Genomic DNA, 23,118 nt, shown 5'->3' with positions numbered 1-23,118 from the left:
CTCCTCATCTGGCGCCTGTACTGTTCCCACCAAGGATGGCAAAACACAAAGGATAAAAAACTTTGCCTAATGCAGCCTTTGTACAGCCAGCTCACAATCTCAGGAGTGACAAAGCCATTTGTCTTGAAGAGTGATTTCCCCTGCAGAGTGGGGGAGACAGACGTATTAATTTGGGCCTTAACTATCTCTCTTTCATTGAGGAAAAGAAAGAATTTGTTATTTGGGTCTCTAATGGAGCAGTTTGCTAGCAATTTTCCTGTTTCAAACACTGCCTGAGCTGCTAATGTGTAATGTTTTGTCAAGCTTACCTACCCATAACATAGACAAATCACTAGCTTGGAGAAAAGAGAGAGGGAGTGAAGGATCAGTACTGGTAATTTTTAGCTGTCAGATGAATAGAGCCTACAAATGAGACAGCCATGCTCTATTAACAGTGCCACCAAGCTCTTGCCTGAGACGTGTCAGAAACGTCCCTCTGCATTGGGCAGTCATGAACTTCCCCGCTGGGAGAGAGAGAAAGTGAGTGAATGAGCCAGATTGCTCCCTGGATCACGTCGCTCTGCTCCCCGTGCTGGGGCTCTTTCGGGCTTGCATCACTCAGGCAGCCAATAACCAAAAGCAATCTCTGAGAAACAGAAAGCAGAAGATGAGATTAGTGTGCAGCAGTAACCTGTAGCACACTCGCGCCTGGCAGGACACACACAACCTGCGTGAAGGTTGTTGGGAAGGGCAAAACCCTCACTTTTCTCCTGCCCTATAAGCAGGGATTTGCAGGGAGCTGGTTAAGGACTGTTGGGGGGAAATAAGCAGCACACGCATCCCCCACAGTGACAAAGCCCAGGGCTGGGGAGAACCATTTACGCCAGGAAGGAGGAAATTTCTAGCGCACATAACAATCAAGAGAGAGACTGTTCCTCCTTGCCAACACAACAACTGGATTACAAAACTGCTTGAACCATTATCTTACATTTATCTCGTATTTTGGACTTAGGTATCTTATCGTACATTTTGGACTCTGGTGAAGAAAAGTCGACAGCTATATTTTCAGTACTTAAGAGGAATAAATTATACTTAAAATCTAGTCGTCTTACTACAAATATGGGCTAGATGTGATCGCTGTCCTGACTGCTTTCTTGCCTCCCCATTTGAAATACAAGCTTTATTCCTACCATACACAACAGGTTTGGGTAGCCGCACTGAAGCATTTACCCAAAGACAGGCCTGGATGGGAGGCACCCTTGTAGGGAAGGAAGGAATCCCACCCTGCAGTTACGTAGTCAGAACCCGCGGCTTATTCTGCAGTGAGAAAGGCAGAAGCTCCAGTCATCACCCTTTATACCACAGCACTGCAGCACCGCACAGGGCACTTCTCTGCAAAGCGCAAGGCAAAATCCTGCAGTCCTGCTGCTTCAGAAAGTCTTTACGCACCTACATTACCAAGGAACAGCCTTTTTGTGGCTCTGTCTTTCACCCGTCAGTTCTCTGACAGGTAGAAAACAAAGTGCTTTGGGATGGCGGGACATTCAGCATTTTAAATATCTGTGCTTACCGCTTGTTTTAACAGACAGTTAAAGCCTTCAATCTCTACCTCAGCCAAAGACCCTACCACCACTATAAAAACCCTAAACACACATGGTTCTCCAAGACTTTTATACTGCTGCCTTTCATCACAGTGCCTGAATGACTTCCAAATAAAATTAATAATAGGTATTATAAATCCCTCTCATTGAGTCTGCCTTAGGAACTAGAGAGCTGAGAGCCAGTAAACTGTCCGCCTATATTAATACAAGGTGACAACTAGAGTTTCCCTTCATATTCTGATGTTTGGTGGTGATTTCCAGGATCTAGCTGTCAAGCTCCTGCTACTGTTTATAGTTTTTAAAAGTATGGCTTCTTAACTATTCACCTAAGGGCAGGTCTTCAATAGACAAAATCCTATCAAGAATGAAGTGACTTTTCAAAATAAATCTACTTAGGAAGCTACATGGGTAATTCTGCTCACCAAAAGACATCTTTTAGAATGAAACCAGATGTTTTGATATGTTCCCTGATAACATGGTGTTCATCTAAAAGTAATGCTAGTGATATTGGATCTTCTGCCATACCACAGTGAATTTAGTTTAAGCTGACACAACACTGTAGTGGAACAGTTGGTCATGTATTTGCTGGTAAATGCTGATGAATTTGTAATGGCAGTGACATGAAACCACCAGCTCTGTTGTGGTATGTTAATGTTGCCTCAAATGTGGTACAGACAAACAGGAAGACATCAGAGAAACCTGTAGACTGGTATTTTGCAAAGCAGTTTTAACATAACACCAATGCCTCCACTGACATAAACAGAATGCAGTAAAATACTGCCAAACCTCCAGGTTTCTACCTCTATCACTGTGATACTCCACATTCCCAGGTGGAATTTTTGGTCCTCCTCATCACCTTTCATTGTTATTTCTCCTGCCAGTTGTATTCATTTATTTTCCTTGTTTCATCCTCGGAGTGAGGGTGCAGGATCCACCAAGCTGCGGGTGCCCGAGCTCCCTCTCCCTGTGGTACCACAATTGCATGAATTCCTTGTGGGTTGTGCCCAGACATAAAAGCAGGGACTTCAGGTGAGGTCCCCTGTGAGCCATTCATCAGTGGGTACAATCATCAAGAATGTTAAAGGTTAAACAGAAGCTGTTTTGGGGTGGAATACAAAATACTGTTTCCCCGCTCTTATTCTAGACTAGACAATTTCCCATCTCAGCAGAGTTTATTGTGCCACATGCACTTGGGATCAGAGTTCACAGGAAGAACTCTACCTGTATACAGGCATGTGGCTGTGAACACAAACCCAGGAAAGAGAGAGTATTCATTTGGAGAGATTTGGCAATTTCCAACTCCCTACTGCTGAAATTCATACTTCATTTAACCAGCATGAGTGTATTCACATCCGTTTGTGTTTCCGAGATGTTGTGGTGTAGCAAACACAGCAGAAACATAGATCCCACTCCCGGATTTTCATGACGCTCAGTGATTCCAGTTCAGACCCAGTCATTCCAGTTCAGAGGGCTCCAAGGAGACCAGCCTGCAGGGTGTTACATAGAGGATGAGGTGCTTGCATTCACTTCAACAACGCAGCATCTGCTCTGAGGCTGACTCAATCTTAGACCTCTGCTGAGCACTTCTTATTGTTATTTTTTGGATTAGTTTTTTGGTGTTTTGTTTTGTTTGGTTGGTTTTAATCTGAAGCTTGAAGTCTATACTTGGCAGACACATGATTTTTACAGTGCCTACTAGAAAGCAATAGTTTGCCTATGGTTACATTTTATAAATGTAAACAAGTAGGAATGTTTTTTAACAAACCAGACTCAGAATGTTTGTTTTACTGAGAGTAAGTTTTTGTTCCGTTAGATCCCAGAAAGACTAACCCCTTAACAAGTCCCATTGCTATTTCATTATTACTTTAGTAGATTAGTCCTGCCCATCCTCTGTTGACTTCCAATTACTTCAAGAAACTTCCAGCCCAGATCACTTTCCAAATTTTCTAACAATGCAATAACTAGCTCAGGGATCTGAGGATTTCAAGATGGTTTGCATTATATTTGTCAAGTTATAACACAAAAATATATTTTTAGACTTAGTGGAAATGAAAGCAGCAAACAGAGGAAGGCAAAAAGTACTCGTTTAATCTATAATCTGACTTATTGTGAAGCGCTCCATACATTCCGTAACACCTCTATTTAGTACACATTTAGAAATACTGAAAAGGAAAAGGTAAACCACAAGAAATAAGTAAGAAAATTAAAGAGCCTTCTGGTAGTTGAAGTTCTGCCACCTGTAATATTTTGTCAACAAAACAGATTCTGCCATTTGAATATAAACATTCCTCAAATTCTTTGTATTTACCTAATTTTTTTATAAAATAAAATAAACAGAACACATATAAGTCAAAAGGCAATTAGCGTTTCTCAGGAAAAAAATTATTAGTGTATTTTACTTTGAAGTTATGATTTTATGCGCTTTATTTTATTTCCTGTGTTTCCTTCTACACTTTCATAATCAGCTTTCAGGAGTTATATACTCATTATAGATTACAACGTCCTCATTTTGCTTGGCAACACAGAAGCTTTTGAGTGACGTCTGTATTAGATAAAAAGATATATACCTTTTTGTTCACACCATTCATTTTTATTAATAAAACTAAATTTATATCGCTGCTGGACTGTCTCTGGGAAAAAAAGAACACACACAAAAAAAACCCAAACCAAAAAAACCCAACAACCCCAATCCTGCAAACCTCATAAGGTTCCTAACTCCTACACAGCCTGCCTGAGTGAAATTCACCTCCACAAAATTTTTGTTTTTTTAAAGAAATCTCACAATTACAAACAGGAGAGAAAGTAAAAAATGAGTCAAAATGAAAATTATCATGTGTATGAAATCCAGATTTATGAAAACAAAAACATCTTCTTATGCCTACAGATGACATTGGTTACACTTAATTTTACAAATGAAAGTAAAGATATAAGAAATAAATCCTGCCTTTATCTTAGAGCAGAAACTCCCTGCCATTACTTCTTATTTCTAAAACTGATACATAGCTTCCTGTTTTCCTTACTCTGTCTCTGCACAGAAAACACACTTATTTTTGACGTTTCCCATATATATACTTTCTCTACTGCTTCTCAATCTAAAAATGTTTTCTTTATTATTTTTTTGTCTTAACCCTCACAGAATAGAAGATTTTCTACATATTTTTGGCCTGACAATGGAAACCTCTTTTTTATGATGGATGCAAGGAGTGAATGAAACAATTTGCCTAGTGGGATCCAGAAAATAGTAGTCAAATTTGACATGTGAAGCTGTCCAGAGCCAATTTACGGCAGTGAATGAAAATCGTATTATAAGATTCAACTACAGGAGCCAACCTGATTCCCTAGCCAGAAAACTTGCCACCAGAGGCAATTATGGAACATTTATTATAGTGTTCAAAAATACTATGCTGGCTTTAGCTACGGTATTTACTGGAAGCCTTGGAAAATTATTATAATTTTCTTTTAGGAGGAAGAACAATGCTAAATGCAGAACTGTCATTCCTCTATCCCCAAAGTTTATAGATTCTACACACTTATGTTCTTGAAAAAAGAAAAAACTCTTGCCTTTAAGAAGCTGAAAACTTCCAAGCCAATTGTTAATATACATGAAATTGTTATGGCGCAGTTAATTTATAATTTATGTAAGAAAAATTAATTTTATTACAATAAGTAGTTTCCAGTGCTCAATCTTGTTATAATAGCTTTTCTGACTTTATTTTAATTGGTAGAAAATTGATTTTGAACATACCAGTAATTTAAATGCCCAGAATTTGTTGATCACCTTCCTCAAATCACAAAAGCTGCATCAAGATTGATAACTGAAGTCCCAGCTCTCCTATAATACACACTCCTACAGTTACTAAAGAGCAGAGAAGGTAATTTCTTCCCAAGAGAATCATCGAAGCAATAAAAGCCTCAAATTCATCTATCTACAGATCTGTTTGCAACACTGCCCAACACAGTGGTACCCTCATGACAGCAGTTCTCTAAATAATTAATTTGTCAGAAAAGCATTAATTAAGGGTGAAACAAGTAGCACCTCACCTTTCAAAGCGATTCTCTTGCAGAAAAATAGGTTTGTTTTTGTTTTGACAGAACCATAAGAAAACCAATAGTTAAGTGCATTAGATTTTTCCTTAGTGCTCAAACTCTAACATTTTTCCTAGGAGTAGAAATTATGCACTGAAATCAAGCACTACTTATACCTACAAAAATATCAGTCATCAATTCAGCTATCAATAGTGAGAATGATAAACCTACATAGAACAAGTGACTCAAAACTGACCTTAAGCCAAACCTAGATGCTGGTAGAAGGGCTGCCATCCTATTTTACTCTGCTCAGAAGCCAGATGGGAAGCTCTGGTTACTACCTCACCAGATACAGGTGCCTAAGCAGCACTTTTCCTTGAGGGACTGTCAGCCTCTTTACTCTACCTGGAGCAATTACATCAGCATTTAAACAAAAGGTCCTCATTTCTGATTCAGATACATCCTATCCAGTTTTACTCTTGTTTTATACAATTATATTTCTCTTAATCTCCCCAGACAGAGACTGTTGTAAAGCTTAAGTGATAAAGCAAGCTTGATATGAAAAAGTACAGGTCTGAAACTTGAGATCAGTTTCAAGATCTAAGGATATACTTTAGATTCTGGAGTTTGATTTATAAGTCTGCAGATGACTGGGACTTGGCTTTTCAAAGTAATTAGCGTCGCACAGCACAACGTGTTCAAAGCACAGCTCCTATTGACTTTTGCTGCAGCTGTGAGTCCTCAGCACTTCTGAATATCTCAGCTGAGTCAGACAGAAACTGAGGATTACATCACTAGTGACCACCCATGAAAAGTTTGTGCAAGTCACTTGCCCAGAATCGATTAATAAAACCACTAGCAAGAAGAGGTACAACACAATTCTCTGAACAGCATTCACGAGATTATCTTCCCCATGGTCCCCATTTTAGAATTTTCCTGTTTCTGCAACAAATAAACAGATCCTACATACACAGGCTCCCTCACTACACAACCCTGATGCATTCCTAGACAACAAGAAACGTATCCAGTCTTTTAACAGCGGCACAGGACTAAGACTAAGCTGTAATTAAAGTGCGTACAACAACAAATATATACAAAAGCACTGAATAAAGACTACAGCTACAAACACTAACTTTGGCATTTTCTATTTTTTTTTTAATAATCTATTTAAGTTAGTGGATTCAAAACCAAAAGCTGAAATAACTGATTCCTTCACAAGGAAACTCACGTGTAACAGAAGTACACCTCCCAGACCTCTGCGTTGATGTCGAACTGGAAGAGCAGCAGTTAAAACAGTAAACCCCTGTGCGGTCCAATAGCTAATCTCTCTGTAGATGGTTGCTAGAACGCAGGGACAAAGCTACACAAATTGTTGTTGGGTTTCTCAAATACATGGTGATAAGGCAGGAGGGCTCCGCAAGATAGGTGTGTTTTCTGGTGGGAAGAGGCTCCTCAGCTTCATCTTCACCTGCGTCACTCTGTCCTGGCCCCGCAGCCTGCCCAGTCACCATCCATGGCACTCAGTGTCCCAGCCCTCCTGCCACATCCCCAAAGCCCACCCAGCAGAGCTGGTGTCCTAGGCCTTATCTATAAATACTCCTCACTTTCTCAGACTCACAGCACTTTTATCAACCTGTCTTGACTTCCTTTGTTCCTAATCTTTCTCACCACATGTTTTGCTGTTTCCTCATTTGAGTTCAGTCTTCTTTTCTCAGCAATTTCCCTACTGGGCCAAGCTAGCCTTTATTCTCCCAAGTGTCTGTCCCAGCCCACAATCCAGCCCTTAGCACTAGCTATTACTCAAATCCTTGTTTTACACAACCTGAAGATGTTTCAGAGAAGCAGTGCCCAATGCCAGTGCTGGCTCCAGTGGTTGCTGCTCCAGCAGCCCAGGAGCCAGCCTGCCGCTGGGGACCACAGCGTGAGCACCCTCCACCATGCGCTCTGGACCAGGCAGCAGCAGGAGGGCCAGCCTTTGGGGGGCTGTTCCCTGCTTTCACTCGGAAAGGTCTTACACAAACATTTAAGAAACACAAAGGCACAAGTAGTAGTTCCTGTACTACTCTTTTAAGTTGTACAAAATTCTCAGACAAAAGCTGTCATGAATTAATATCCTAAAATACAGCCTTGTTTGCAGTGATGATAAAAATAAAAAAAAGAAGGAAAAAGAAATAGATCAGTCTGAGTAGGCAAACAGCACGAAAACATCAGTCTAAAGAAGGGGCAAAGAAAAAGTCTAGTGAGGTGGGGAAAAAATTAATAGGGAGTTACTGATCACTCTCCATCAAACAAACCTGGCAGGCAGCACACTGAAGCAAATACTGTTTGAAAGATAACAGACAGGGCTAGCAATGCCATTACTCCCAGGGCCACGCATTTGCAAGTGCAGGAAAGCTGTCCTTTCCCTGGCATAAAACCAGCCAAACACTAATGACTGAGAATGGGCAGACAGCGCCAGAGCTCAGATCCATCCAGCCCAACGTCCTGAGCCAACAACAGCCCAGGCCACATGCTGAGTGAAACCCGCTGTTGCGGCAAGCATGCTTCTCGCAACAGCCTTCCAGGCTCCCACAAGCTGCAGGGTAGTGACTCTCGTAGGCACAGCTGGTAGCTTCGCATTTAACAGGTCTCTACCATACCCCAGCTTTTCTGCCTTTATGGGCTGAGCTGTCACTCAGCCTGACAGGCATTGGTTGCGAGGTTGCAATCAAGTCTGATCAGCAAAACAGGTTCTTTGGAGACTTTGCCTCCTACTAGTTTCTAGGTCATCCCTGCCTCCCTATATCCCTCCAAGGTCAAGTCCATTCTACATTCACACTATGTTCCCTATTTATCTTGCATGCGATTTCTCTCACTCGTTCTAAACACATGCAAACGTCTCCTTTTATTGTAGATGCTGTTCTAATGTAGTGAAATGACTATATTGTTCATTTACCAGCAAACCATCAAGCCGTATTTGTTTTGGTATTTCTTTTTCAGTAAATGCCTCCAGGTGCTTAATGACTTTTGTTTTCATCCAAGTATTCATGCAAAACTCTTCTGTGTTTATTCTCATGTGTTTCTCTATAACATACACTGTTCATTTCGCCTCTATAAAACACAAGAGAACCACTTTGTAAGCAGAGAATCTTTTATAACATTCAACACACAGTCTGTATTCCTCAGCTTCAATTTCTTGTAACTCATTTTTCCTCAGTCAATTTGGCTGCTGATGTCAGTCCCCTACTGAACAAGAAGCTTTATAAAAAAAAATGAATTGTATTCTGTACACTCTCACTACCTATTTTATGAAATTATGAAAAAGCAAGGCTGGGATACAGATTTCTAGCTTTCCTAAATTCCTTTATTTAATAATAAACATTGTTGCAATGAGGGCCTTCAGGATAATGCACCTCGGGGAGAGGTGTAATAGAGTAACATAACAGACTTCTAAGTCCCATGTGGCAGAGGTCAGCAGCAATGGAAAATTAGTGTCATAAGATACTTGATTTATGTTCCATGACAAGAAAGTTGCCTGTTTTCTGATAGGTTTTTATCAACAAAAACAAATTTAGGACTTGTTGGCAGCTTTGTCAGAGAAGGCTCTGCCTACCCATGTTAATGAAGAAAGGCAGGAAGGCTGAGTAAAAGATCTTTAATTAATACCGAAACACAGAGTGAAATGTAGGTCACCTTTAATAACCATGTTAGAGTAACAGCTGTGTGTTTCATTTTTTTGTACAACAGTTTGTTAGTCAAGGGTTCTTACCGGATACAATTTGGCTTACAAAGAAATACTGAGTTAAGGGGAAATAAAAGAACTAGAAAGCTGTAACTGAATGCAACTAATAACCAAGCAAAGGAACTTGGAAATGCTCCAAGTGGAACTGAGGAATGCACAGCATTTTAATACTATCATATAAATATTATGAATGGATGACAGTCTATAGGGGGAAATGTACTTTACTGAAATGAGTATTTACAATGCTAGATAGAAATGGCTGAATAAAAAAATACACCATTTCAAGTAATATCCCTTAGGATTCTATCTAATAGCAACCCAGCCACGTAGTTTGTCAGTACCTCGGTACCCCATATTCCATAGGAGGAATCTCATTGCTAGTAAGATGAAGATCCCTCAAACATGATGAGGATCAGACCACAGGATTACAGAGTCCAGAAAGAAGTGTTCAGGCAGCACCACTACATTGCCACCTTTTATACAAAGGGTCTGACCAAATGCCAGCCGTGGGAGATAAATCCAAAGGGAAAAAACCAGCAGTATTGCTGTGTGAGAGTGAGAGATGTGCGTTGCAGCATGTAGAGAGAATTTACTTGGCCCCGTTGCTATAACATTACAGCAAGAGAGTATTATTCTGCCTATCATATCGAATCAAAAGACACTCATTATTCCATGTGTAGCTGGAACCAGACCTCTGGATGGATTTTATATTGAATAAGCCCAGAGCAGCCTCAGACAAACTGAATTTCTGAGCAGTATGACTTGGTCAAAAGAATTTATGTCAGGACTTTTCTGGGAAAACACTGTGGCAGCTTCTTCCATCTTTCCAGAAACATTTTGTATGTGACTATATCTTTTACTCTGTGTGAGTATATGTCATACTTTGCCCTTGGATATAAGCTTAACTGCTCTTTTTCACTAGTATTTTTACAAAATGAAAACACCATTTTACCAGTAGGAAAATCAGTATGTAAGCAATGTCACTTGCTAAGACTTACTCTGATAAAATCACAGAATAATTTGGGTTGGAAGGGACCTTTAAAGGCCATCTAGTCCAATCCCCCTCCAATGGACAGGGACATCTTCAACTCGATCAGGTTGCTCAGAGCTTCGTCCAACCTGACCTTGAATGCTTCCAGGGATGGGGCATCTATCACCTCTCTGGGCAACCTGTTCCAGTGTTCCACCACCCTCATTGGAAATGGATAGAACTACTTAAATTTCTTAATATATTCCATAAAAATGAAATCTTCACAGGATTGGTTCCCACAGAAAGTGAGCAATAAATGTTTCCATGAGGGCTACACTCTGAAGTTCTGCAAAACTACTGTGAATTGCAAAGGATCTACAGACAAAAACTCAAATAAGTACTGCCTAAAATGCAAGAAGTATGACAGATCTAAATCGTTAAATGGTGTGCTAAGAACTTTATGTGCTGTTCTATAGATCTAGAAGGTTTATAAACTCCAGGTTAGGAAAGTTTCTTAAAATGCTATATGCATCTTGACTTGCTACCTCATCATCTAACTTAAAGGCTCTCCAAGTCTTCCTTCACTTTCTGCTCTCCTAAGAAGATCTTCTAAGTTGCTTTTACGACAAGTTACAGGGTACTCGATGCTATTATAACCACACCAAAGGTGAACATTTTCACTTGCTTTCTCACAGCGAGGTGCACTGCACTGTCAGGAGAGTGCCGGCGCGCACCAATCTCAGTCTTCCTGCAGATACTGCTCTCTGTGTGACTCTGGCATGGAGCCACAAAGATTGTCTGATTTCTGCTAGCATTTTCAATACTGTAAAATAAAATTTTAAAATTCTCCTAGCTCAACACTAATTTGTGAGCAAGTCCGAACCAATTTCATCCTCCGTCTCTTATTATTGAACCGTTCCAGCCACTCTCAAAAAATTGTACTCCATCTGACAGAATTGGAGACAGGACTAAGCACTGAATACTCTTAGTATGCCACACACGATTTATTTTTTCAGGATAATTTTAACCGACTTTCATGCACAGAAAAACAAGTTCTACACGCCTATTTTGCTTGCCATGGTATACTGGAAATGAACACAACCAATACATTCTGAACTTTGTCAGAAGGCGAGCAAGCAGGTAATGGGAATTCAGAACAGCTTGTGTAAGAGTTTGTATTACCTGTAAACGTTTTTACACACTCTAGATAGATTCTCAAGAATGTTAATTTTAAGCTGTTGTCTATTCTTTGCATTTACTGACCTAATTTTTTAATTTCTAATATACCTCTTCCATGGAGATGCACAATCAAGCATAAGTTACCTTTAAACTGTTGTGCTGAGACAGCAATCCAAAGAAATATAAGGTGAACCTTAAATGATAAAAGCAACTGGTAAAGTGACTTAGAGGACTGGTGGTGTAGAGCAGATCACCAGCAAACAATATAGCACAGCATCTTCATTGGCCATAACTGTCACATTCCTGATGTATCAGTGGGCCAGGCTACACATAAGCAATTCAACTTATGCTTTATCCTAGTGAATTCTGCTATTTAGCAGTATTTCTACAGCAATGAGAAGCTGAATGAGGTCCAGAGACTATACAAATATTTGAATCCATACGATGCAGACTGTAAAAGCCGGCTGGATGTCAGTAACCTCTGTACAACAAGTACCTCTATAGGAAAAGACCTGATCTGCATTCCCTACGGCCAAGCCAAAAGCAACTTGGTTTAATGTAACAGCATTTCAGGACCACAGTAGTATGAAGTCATGAACACAAAAATAGGTGATTACAATTCCTAAAGGTAGTAAAGACAAACAAGTCTGTACAACCACCATCTGATTTCACAACACAGAAAAAGTGACAAAAGTGTTAAAGAATTGGGAATTACAAAATGTGGAAGACAAGAAACAGAAGGCAAAATCAGCAAGGTCAGTGTGTTCTGATGTCATGCTTCACTTCATTACACATGCATCCTGCCAAACTAACAAGAAATCCCTCCATCTCTTGGGGAATTCACTAACTAAAAATAAAACAATTTAATTAAAAAAAAAAAAAAAGAAAGAAAAGGACAGTGTATTTCCTTTTTCTGACTCTAGAACTGTGATTCCAGATTTATGAGACGTAAACACAATCTGAACATAATACACCAAGAACTTCATCTTGCTTTGGGGTAGGGCAACTTCAAACAATATCTTAATTTACATTAAAGAATGGTTTGACCTATTAGATCAAAAGAACAAAAGCAAAGAGGACAACTACGATATACCTGATAAGTGCTCAGAACATTTTCAAAACATCTGCCTTTCTTCTACACAGGAGGCTACTAAAAACAGAGAGACATGGAAAAGAACGGTGGATTACATTGGCACTTACATTTCCCAAATGTCCTCTGGTAGGTTAGCTGGAATTTCTGTTAAGCTTCTTCCTCGACAATCCACCACATTGTTGCTGCAGGTGCAGGCAGATGGGCAAGTGATGGAACTGGCACTGCACGATGAAGCTTCGGACTGGGAACCTGAGACACAATGAAAACATTAAACGTTAGTTTTGAAAAATTATCCCTGAGATTTTAACAACAAAATACATCAGCCTCAGATTTTTCCATATTCTTTTACTATATTAAGTAGTAATTTATTTGGATTCAGTGAATATAATGCGCTACAAATCAACGGCAGAGAAAACGTGTAGAAGATTACTGTGTTCTTATTCTTCCTCAGTCTCCACTCTGTCAATCTCTTTCCCTCATGAACACTTCTTTGGTCACCTCCATGATCAGCCATATCTATTTATTCAAAGATTTAAAATATAATCCTTAAGATCAAGTAGTGTTTCCAAAAGTTATCTTTGCCTAGAAGTTTCCATTACACAAACACTCCTTGAGTATTTTTACATACTGAGAGAAGACCGTCATCAACAATGACTTATGTTTTTGAAATGAGGTAACCTGTTACGGCATAAAGACTGGAAATATAAAGCTAATTTTTTCAAGATTAGACAGTGCAGTTAATGGAAACACAAAAGAATTTAGAAAAAAGCAAGTTCAAACCTTCAAATCCTTTCTTAATCTAACAATTCCACTAAAAGACAAGAAGCTACAGAGCAAAGCTTGAGCATGAGGATGTTACTCTAGATACATTCTAGTCAATCCATCAGATTTGCATTTAATTGTTATTAAGTTTTTTTCAAGACTGCAGCAATTATGTCAATTTTACTCAAACAGTTATGATTCTTACGTTTAAAATTTTTATATATACATACACTTAGACACAGATAAAGGAGCACAGATTTGCTATACTAATTGAGGTTATCAAGATGTAGCAGGTGTTGACTTATTTATGATGAGTCATATTTCCAAAGTGTATGTGACACAAGAAACATCAAGTATCTTTTTGACCAGACACAGAGGACTGAATGCGAAGGCTTGTGTTGGCAAGAAGTTACAAAACCATAATAGAAACAGGAAAAACTGGTATTTATCTAGATTACAGTAAATTATAATCACAAAACATACTTGGTTGGAAAAATTTGACTTTTGGTTGGAAAAATTAAAACATCATAAGTGTCAAATTACAAATACATGTGAAAACACAGAAAACTATACACAAAGCTGTACATTCTTGGGGTTTGTCTTGGAAAAGACCCATGATTGATACTTTCATAAATTTTAACTGCAGGTGACAAAAATATTTGTTTGCATCAATTTGTAATCCAATGTAATTATGACAATTAAAATTTTATAACAATGGAACAGTCTTATAAACTTTCTCTCTTGATTTATGCTACATACCCTCTGGTTTAGCCCTTAAGTAGGCACAACAAAGTCAACTCGTATAGCAAGCCTACATATGTTCCTGTTTTCAAAGACTTTTAACAGCAATGAAAAGTCAACATCAGGAAGACACTCAGTGGCACCTCTAAAATCATTGTTTTGAAGGGCAGATACAGTTTGAAAAGATGTCAGCCGAAAACTTCAACGGGCTGACTTTAACTGTCAATACTTACAAAAATAAGTTTATATTGCCTCAAAAATGCAAACAGGCCTCTATTACCTTTGCATGAGAATAGCTTTGTTCTTACAACCTGATCACCTAGGTTTTACATTTTCTCTTTGTCTGCCTACATTGTGGTGCAATGCTCAAAACAAAATGAAGAGTGAGGGAAGTGCAAAGAAGCTATTGTGAGGGAGAAATTATCAAACTGGGAAGAAACACTTTAGAGCAATCCCTGCTCTCTGGGAAGAAACACTTTAGAGCAATCCCTGCTCTCTGGGAGGCAAAAGGAAAGTTGGCAGCGAGGTCAAATCTTCCATGCAACCTATATCATCACATGTCTGATGTGCTTTGTAGCAAGGGGAAAATGCATTTTGCACAGTTATAACACTACAAAATACCACTGTGGGTTAGAGAAGGGCTAATACACTCCCTTTTCATTATGGCACAACATCAAAAAAACTGACATATTGCAGTTGGAGTTTTAAGAGCCTGTTACTGACTCTACTGCAACTAAATCAACAATAGAAGATTCAGTGGAACTCAGCTCATCACCTCCATGTTTTGAGTGATGCAGTATTGTAGAGTGCTTTACACTAAAGAAATGGTTTGAAAGGAGGTTATTACATAAAGTGCTCTGAATAGAGAGAGAAAAGACAGAAACACCAGTCTATCTTCAACAAAAAGCAGGCTGCAACAGTAACAAAGTGATAATTAATATCATACTACAGTTAAATATCATGGAACTTTGCAGCAACTTTTTGAATGGAAAGGCCAAAAGGTAAGTCAGAACACCATGCATGCTGCCCACTAAGCTTTTCGGACCTCTCCAAACAAACACCTGATACATAGTTGACCAAAGCCAATAGCAGTCCTTTTATTTACCCTGAATTTGGACCAAGACCCATTTGCCTGTGATTTTCCACTACAAAAGAGGAACTTTTATGTGAACAGAGTTTAGATTTATCGCTAGTGAATAAAACAAATAACCAATTAGTAAACCAGGGAAATACCTGATGTCAAAATAGAGAGAGAAAGCAATATAATATCTTTATTCTTAGTGCAGATGCAACCAAAATGGGATGAAAAAATAACAGTTTATGCTGAAAGAATATAAAGTAAAAAGTAAAGAAAGAGGCTGTCTTTGTGTGAACTCTTTATTTTCCACATACAAGTGATCAGTTTTCTCATTTCACTTAAAATAGGGTGGAAAAGAAGCATTTTTATAAACTTAATTCCTCATTATAAGCCTGAATTCTCTGAGTGCCCCAAAATACACAGTACTCCTGCCACTTCTGACTGACACTTTGTGCTTAGAGTAAAAATACTTTTGATTTCATGGTGAATACAGCCCTTCATATTTGGTGAATTTCTTTCTTCTTCATAAGCAGAACTAGATATAGACTGTAGACTTCTGACAACTTTAATGAAATAAAAAGACTTTGTGCATAAATTGCTGACATTATTATCAAATGCTTTTGTTTATGTTTTTAATTTGCAAAGAACAAAATACTGTATTACACATGCACACCCAACAGGCATCTAGCACATATTCCATCAGCTCTTCACAGTCATCTGTTAAGGTAAAATTTTCTTGAATAATGCTATACACAGAATTTCAAATCTGATTTGGATTTAACTGTTTCAATTAAATGAGGATCTACTGTAAGCTCCATAGCAGATATATAGAATTACAGGACAAAAAAAATCCAAGAGAGTTTAATGTTTGTATAGCTGTAGAGAGCTGGTAAAGAAAGGACTGGTCAAGAAAACAAGTCTAAGTAGCCTATGGAATTTAAAGTTCTTAAAATTTAGGTATGATTTTCATAAGCACGCAGAGCGTAAGCATACAGAAAGTTGAAGGGCCCAATGCAATATAGCCTCTAGAGCATCACAGAGCTGTAGGGGTTGGAAGGAACCTTCAGAGATCATCTAGTCCAACCCCCCTGTCAAAGCAGAGAAGGCTATTTGAAATCACAAATGATTTTTCCTTTTGCTGCCAGTACTTCTTCAAAAGAAAAGACAGGGGAAAAGCAAAAATATTTCAGGATTCCTGTTCGTATCCTTCACAAGTGCAGTAGAGTCCTTATGGCGTGGATGCAACAAAAGAAAACGGCCACACACAAGCCAGCTGCGTTTATATTACTTCCCTTCTGAAGTTCTTACTATCTGTCATCTTGTCGTTTCAGATTTTTTCTGTTACACACCAGCACTAGTTCACCATGTTAATTGTATTTTTCTCTAAGAGATAAAAATCAACTCAATTATACATTTTGCTATAAAAAAACAACACTAACAAATTGTGGAAGCTAGGATAGGAACACGATTAACAGAAATTACTATGCTTTTTGTGCCTGATGTAGTGGAATGACAGCCTCAATGATTATGGTAGTTAATATCTGGCATGCCATTAGCCTGCATCACTTTATTGTATGGTCTCAGACTATAGGTTAGGGGGAGAGAGGAGACAGGGGAGAGACTTAGGACCCAGCAGTTTACAGAGAAATTAACTGCTTTTTTCAAATGAGTATCTCATTGGCCTCTCGCCTCTTAAGAGCAGCAAATAGACTGATATTACAATTAGAATAGAATTGTTATGGTGTATAAATGAACGGTTTAAATGTCACAGGCATTTGAAATAAATTTTGCAATGACTAAGTAAACTAAATAATCTCATTTGCACTGACACCCAATTATGGCACACTAAGTAGTGTGCTTTATTACCTCCTCACCTATCCAATTGCCTTTGCAGCAGTTCTTCTCCACCAGCAAAATGTTAGTTATTTTTTAAAAATATTAATGGATTTTACAAAAAATCTTACAGGATTTACCAGTTAAAAATCATTGGTGGTTTTAAATCATTTAAAGTATAGCAGATGTGAAATTCTTGCTCAATAAACAAAACACTACAAGTATTGCAGATCTGTGGATATATTATGACCTTTTGTGGTTTAATTACACAGCCATTGGAACTTCTTACAATGCTGGGACATCTGAAATCAATTACTACTACACGAGCTACAACTTTCCCTAGACCCCCAATAATACAATCTCAAAAAGATACCTAAAGCAGACGTATTGCTGCTGATGGGTGTTTGCATCACAGCACTAAAATACACTCGAGTGTGCATAGTCCTGCAGAGAGATACGGGCAAGTCAATCACAACTGACTAGCTGCACAGTTAACGCTCCTTATTGATGGCAAATATTCCACTAGTGGAGAAAAAAACTGTACAAATGTGTTTATTCTACAGGAATATGCAGCAAATGGTTTATGCAAATATTTCCATCTATGGTTGTTCAACAGCTTTTCGCTGAGCACAGCATTAAGTACTTATTATTAGTGATTTGAGCCCCTGATTGATGATGTTAATACCATCAAGTTCATGGTATGCAAAAATTTGCTAGTCATGAATATTCACTATTTGATTCAAGTTCACTGTTTTGCTGAACATTCCCAAGCAGTAAATTTATCTGTTAAAAATTCATGGCACAGGGGCACAACCGTTCCGTAGGCAAAGTCAACACCAATTGGTTTACAAATACCGAGGAATAAAAAAGGAAACATCCAATCACACTGAAGAGAAGGTCTGAATGAATAATGAACAGAGGCTACTTTATTCTACAAAAACCTACTTTATGTGTTTCAAAATCTATCAGTGAACTAACACCACTGAAAATCAGACCTTACATCACATTGTCCTATCCTAAAAGCACTAATATTGCAATTATTTAACAATCAGCACCAAAATTGTATGGAATACTTCCAAACGAAATAAAGTAGAACAAAGAAGCCGGCTCACTCGTAACAACTGAGATCTAATAGGTAGATTTGTTCTGCTGGAGGATTAATGAAACCGCAACAGAATCTCTGACACAACTAAGTCCTTTCAAAACTATGACAAAGTTTGTTTTCTCTCAGGAAAATGGATTCCATTTAAATCTTCCATAGGAGGGACTGAAAAGTAAGAGTTTGAACGTTTCCTCTGCCCTCTGCCCACTCAGTCTTTGCTCATCTTTCTCCAGCCTTGTAAACACAGGCATTTTCTCCCCAAAGCAGCCAGAACTTAACTGACTATTACATCATAAAGAAGGTTGTTAGCGTGTATTTAGTTCTCTGGGCTTGTATACTATTTGCTCTTCCAAAACAGGCTGAAGGCTAACAAAATAATGTTACTAGAAAGTCTTAAAAGACATAGTGCTTCTGTAGCTCAAATGGCATCTGTAGACAGTAATCTCACTACAGCCCATTCCACAACTTGTATTAGCAGTCTGTAAGGCTCATATGAAGTGACATTTAAAAATAGGTCCAGAAATAATACAGGGAACTTATAAATATATTCAAGCATAAAAATGAAGAGGAAGACAAATTATTTAAGCAAAAGGATACCACCTGTACACAGTTAAATGATGGATAATGGTCATGATCGATTGTAAGCCTACGAAGGGGTATAGCTCTGGAATGGCCTTCTAAACAGGTTATCCATTTAAGAACCTGAACTGTTTCACGATGAAGTTTGATAAAGTTATGGAAGGGACAGGAATAGTTTAAGACTATGCTTTGAGTCCCTGGGGTTTGATTTGCTGGTATTTGAAAAGGAATTTTAAACACAGCTTGATTTTGTTTGGTTGCACATTTGTCTTTGCCCCCTGACCCAGTCCTGCTGCAGCTGACATCGGGCTTTCCCCGCCTCAGCACAAGAGCTGGTCTCCTCAGGAAAAGGAGGAGGATGGGATTCACTTTAATGGGAAACATTACAGAGTGACACAGCCATTGAGAGAATGTCAGGCAGAATGGGACATTCCTCCTGATAATGACAGCCGGGGGTGCTGCCTGGTCACAAGCTCACCCAACAGCCAGATCTGGTGCGAGGAAACGCTTTTTGACAGATGAGTGGGCAAGGACTGAAGAATGAGGCATCGTCCCCTTCCCAGAGGTGCCTCAGAATCCCTTGGACCACATTCTTTGGCATTTAGGACACCCTAAGGCAATAGCAACCTTTCTTGCCTTCCTCCTGGGACAGGCTGAGGCTGCTGCCCCTGGTCTTTCGCAAGAAACCTCCGGTACATTCAAGCTCTGTATGGTACCGGGAACTTGGAGAATAACATTCTTATGGATCTTCTGACCTAAACACGTTTGCCTGCAATTAGAAGGAATTAATCCAACGCCAGGAGATCCCTTCAGTTTTGGCAGGAGGTGTTGGTGCCAGGTGCTGCCAGAGGCGGGCTCTGCGAGGAGAGGCTGGGGCTGCCCACTGCCGGTTCCGGCCGGTTTCAGCCGGTTCTGGCCAGTTCCGTCCGGCTCCACAGCAGCCCCGCCCTGCTGCAGGCACAGTGGGGCTTGTCAGGGAAGTGTGATAGTGTATTTGAGAAAGGGCAAAACGGTGCTAGGCAGTAAGGAGTGAGGAAAAAAAGTGTGAGAAACAGCCCTTTGAGCAGCAAAGTCAGTGAGTGAGGGGGGGAGGAGGCGTCGGAGCCGATCCCGGGGTCTCCCCAGCCCTGCTGAGGAGGGGGAGGGAGAGCGGGGTGGGCGTCTGGCAGCCGGACACGGGCCACCCGCCACAGTTTTAATGCAATATAACATTGCTAAATTTCATTGTCAACCAACCAGAAATTCACGTGAACCTTATATCGACTGTGTGCAACTCTATTTACCACCCATTCATTTATGGAACTCTGCCGTCATTTTATAAGCAGCCCTACGCTTTTTTTAATTACTCTTATTAATTGAGTATCCATAAATGTGTTGCCCATCACATACATGCATCGGACAGAAAAGTCCACAGATTTCATACAAAGGCTTGGCCACATACTCAAAGTCAACCCTGTTCCTTGGCATTTAATGCCACCGCTCTCTGTGAAGCCCTGGGGACACGGCTGTGGCACTGATCCGAGGCACGACAGATCACCACCACGTGTTCCCAATGCATACCAAACCACCACCAACCTACCGGTAATAAAACAAGCCACTGATTCTGGACATTAACATAAAAACTAATCACATTATTATTCTTACAGCAACAGTTCTAAAGCTCAATGGCTCAATAATTATACCCCAACCTGCCGCCAATAAATGAGCACTGAAGAGCTACACGTATTGCTTTGTGAAAACAAGAATTCCAGAACAAAGGTAATTATACTGACAAGGTAAGACATCCTTTTCAGACAGTAAAACTAAATTTACTGTAAGTTAAAGCCACTTTTTAGCTTCAATCTTGAAAGAAATATTAAGGGCCTTAATAAATACATATTTATCCCTCAGATTTGCAAGATGGTCCCCCGAATAAAAGACACCATATGTTGCATCTTACATATGAAGCAATTCAAGAAGTAGATTCTTACAGTATGAAACAACATAACTGCTAGTGATAGAGTAAACTTAAATTTGTAATAAGAAATTTAATGGAAACAAAAACCAAACAAACTCTGATAAACTGCAGTTAGTATCCCTCCAAACCTCCTATAGGATTTCATTTGAGGAGCAACTAACAAATGCACAGTATTTAAATGTTTCTTTAGACTAGATGTCAATGTTAGTTTGTGGTAGCAAATTATAACAGGAGGTAAAAATTCTATCAGGGTTCCACAAAAATTTTCTAAGACCAAATTTAAAGCACGATTTTTACCAAAAGGCTTTAAAAGTCACAGAACAGTGGAAGTCCTGCATAGACTCCATTGTAAGAACATTTATTGGGTCTGTTGATGGTCATGAAAAGCATGAACCAACTTAACAGTGAGAAAAAAAGATGTTATTTGTCTAATATGACTCACAGGTCACTTCTGGAAAGAGGTCAAAGTTAGATGAGATGGTTAAGCTCGCTTCTAAAAGCAGTAAAACAGCTGTACAATGAAGATGTCCCGCACAGCAGAAAATGACTATTCATGTGCACAGAGAAAAAGGCCCTCTCCTCCCAGGTTGTTTATCCAGCTTCCTGTGACCATTAATACTGAGGGCCATCAGCAGCCCTTCTCTGCATGAACTGGGATGGGCTGCATGGAGAGAAACCGCTCTGTTCCCTCAAGAGCCATTGCTACTGCCCAGCACTAGCAAAATCTGCCTCTCTAGCAATCAGTCCTCCCCCATCTTTAGTTTCCAGGGAGCACCAATCTTCCATGCTGGCAGGATCTCCACATCCCGTGTTGAAAGGAGCAGACCTGCTGCTAGTTATGCAGATATACTAGGGCACAGTCTATTAAATAGGAGCAGATGGAGGGAGTTCCTTTCCCCACACACTTTTCCTTTGGCATCTTCTGAATGTTCCCATTAAGATACTAAGCTTGAGGAGTGATATTTTATTAGTTACTCGTTGGTTTTCTCCTCAAAAATATGCTGTGATGTTATTAGGAGAAAAATGGAGCAAGACAATCTACTGAGTTTTGTGGTCTGGGCCAGAGAATAACAGCTTTGTTTTAAGACTGTTTGAACTCACCTAAACAAATAAATCTGCTTCCTCATTAGGGCTTCCAGTCTGCAGCAGGAACCTAACGTATTTTCCTCTTTATTATACCTCAGCTGCAGTCTCACTGTATGAATCAGAAACTCTAGATCTTCAACCAAAATTTGGATCAATCCATTGTTTTCTTAAAATCAGTATCAGTTTATTTAGCCAAAAATCACTAGACACTTGGCTTTGACAATGATTTCACTCTTGCATCAATTTCAGACTGAAGTTTAAGTTATTTTATCCAAATTATGCATCTTCATTTTCCTCAGGTTCTTGTAGATCCTCTAAATGAGAACTAAGGACCAAGAATCAGAGAAAATGGTTTCTAACAGAAAAGAGAATGACATATGGACCCAACTTCCTTCTCTACAATGCTTGTTTCATTATTAAAGTATCTTAGAAAAGTACTTAAAAATCACATTTTTTATATTTAAACTGCGTATCACAAGACATACAGGACAAAGTAGCTCCAAATTAATGTCAAGCTTGTAGAATCTGGTGGTCCTTTCATGAGAAAAGCATAAATTCATTAATTGTTAGAAATACCAAATCTCTGGTGTAAGAAATCTCATCCAGTCTTCATACTCCATTGTAAACACTGTCCACTCTAAAATACCTCAAGCTACTGGCCAAAACTATAACAATTCTGTATCAACCTGCATCTTCAGGGTAAACACCAAGTCCTAACATACTGCCTCAGAATCAGCAGCAACAGCATAAGAGCAAAATAGACTTCCTCCCACCACCCACCGAAATCAACCCACAGTCTCTGCCTGCTTATCTACCAGAGAGTCCCCTCCGTCAGCAGCCGTTTGAGAACTGGTGGCATTTGGCTGTTCTGACAGCAGTGAGCTGAGGACTGAAGTGGCTGAAGTGTGCTACACATCCCAGTATGAGATACAACGCTCCTGGATGCATCTGCTTTATTCTTCGGTATGTAGTTCAGATGTGTATTTATTTTCTCATGTACACACTTAAGAAAAACAGAACCATTCATCATTGTAACAGAATCCAGATGGGGTCACCCAGTGGGTCCAGTCCAGAGCACTGCAAAGACCAAGGTGCTGCTGACGGTATCACTTCATGAAGCCATTTTTTCAGTTTGCAAAGCTTTACAGCCACGCTAACGCAGGTGAGAAAACACATTATGACTTGACATAGCCAATCGATATGTAGATTAATTTAAACTTCAATAAGTAAAGAGCAGGTAGAAGAAAAATCAAAGAGCCATAATAAAACTTATATGAGAGGAAAATGAAATAAATTTACTGTCCTAAGGAGGTCAGACGAGGACAAGAGACAGACAAAGAGGCAGAGCGAGAGAGTGTGTTTCAGAGAGACAGAGTTAGATAGAGGCCAGTTCAACGGCAAACCATCTGAA

General features: G+C 39.4%; 1 protein-coding gene across 1 annotated transcript in view; it reads right to left on the bottom strand.

Annotated features, from left to right (window-relative positions):
- Nucleotides 1-23,118, bottom strand: part of SLIT3 (slit guidance ligand 3) — a 519,985-nt gene that overhangs the window by 171,495 nt on the left and 325,372 nt on the right. Inside the window, exon 9 of the mRNA XM_074156582.1 lies at nucleotides 12,677-12,818. Within this exon, the coding sequence (XP_074012683.1) occupies nucleotides 12,677-12,818 (142 nt within the window). The remainder of the gene's footprint in view (nucleotides 1-12,676; nucleotides 12,819-23,118) is intronic.

Source organism: Numenius arquata, chromosome 11 (genome assembly GCF_964106895.1).
Source record: "Numenius arquata chromosome 11, bNumArq3.hap1.1, whole genome shotgun sequence".
NCBI classification, from domain to species: Eukaryota; Metazoa; Chordata; class Aves; order Charadriiformes; family Scolopacidae; genus Numenius; species Numenius arquata.
This window is presented reverse-complemented; position numbering and strand designations above follow the sequence as displayed.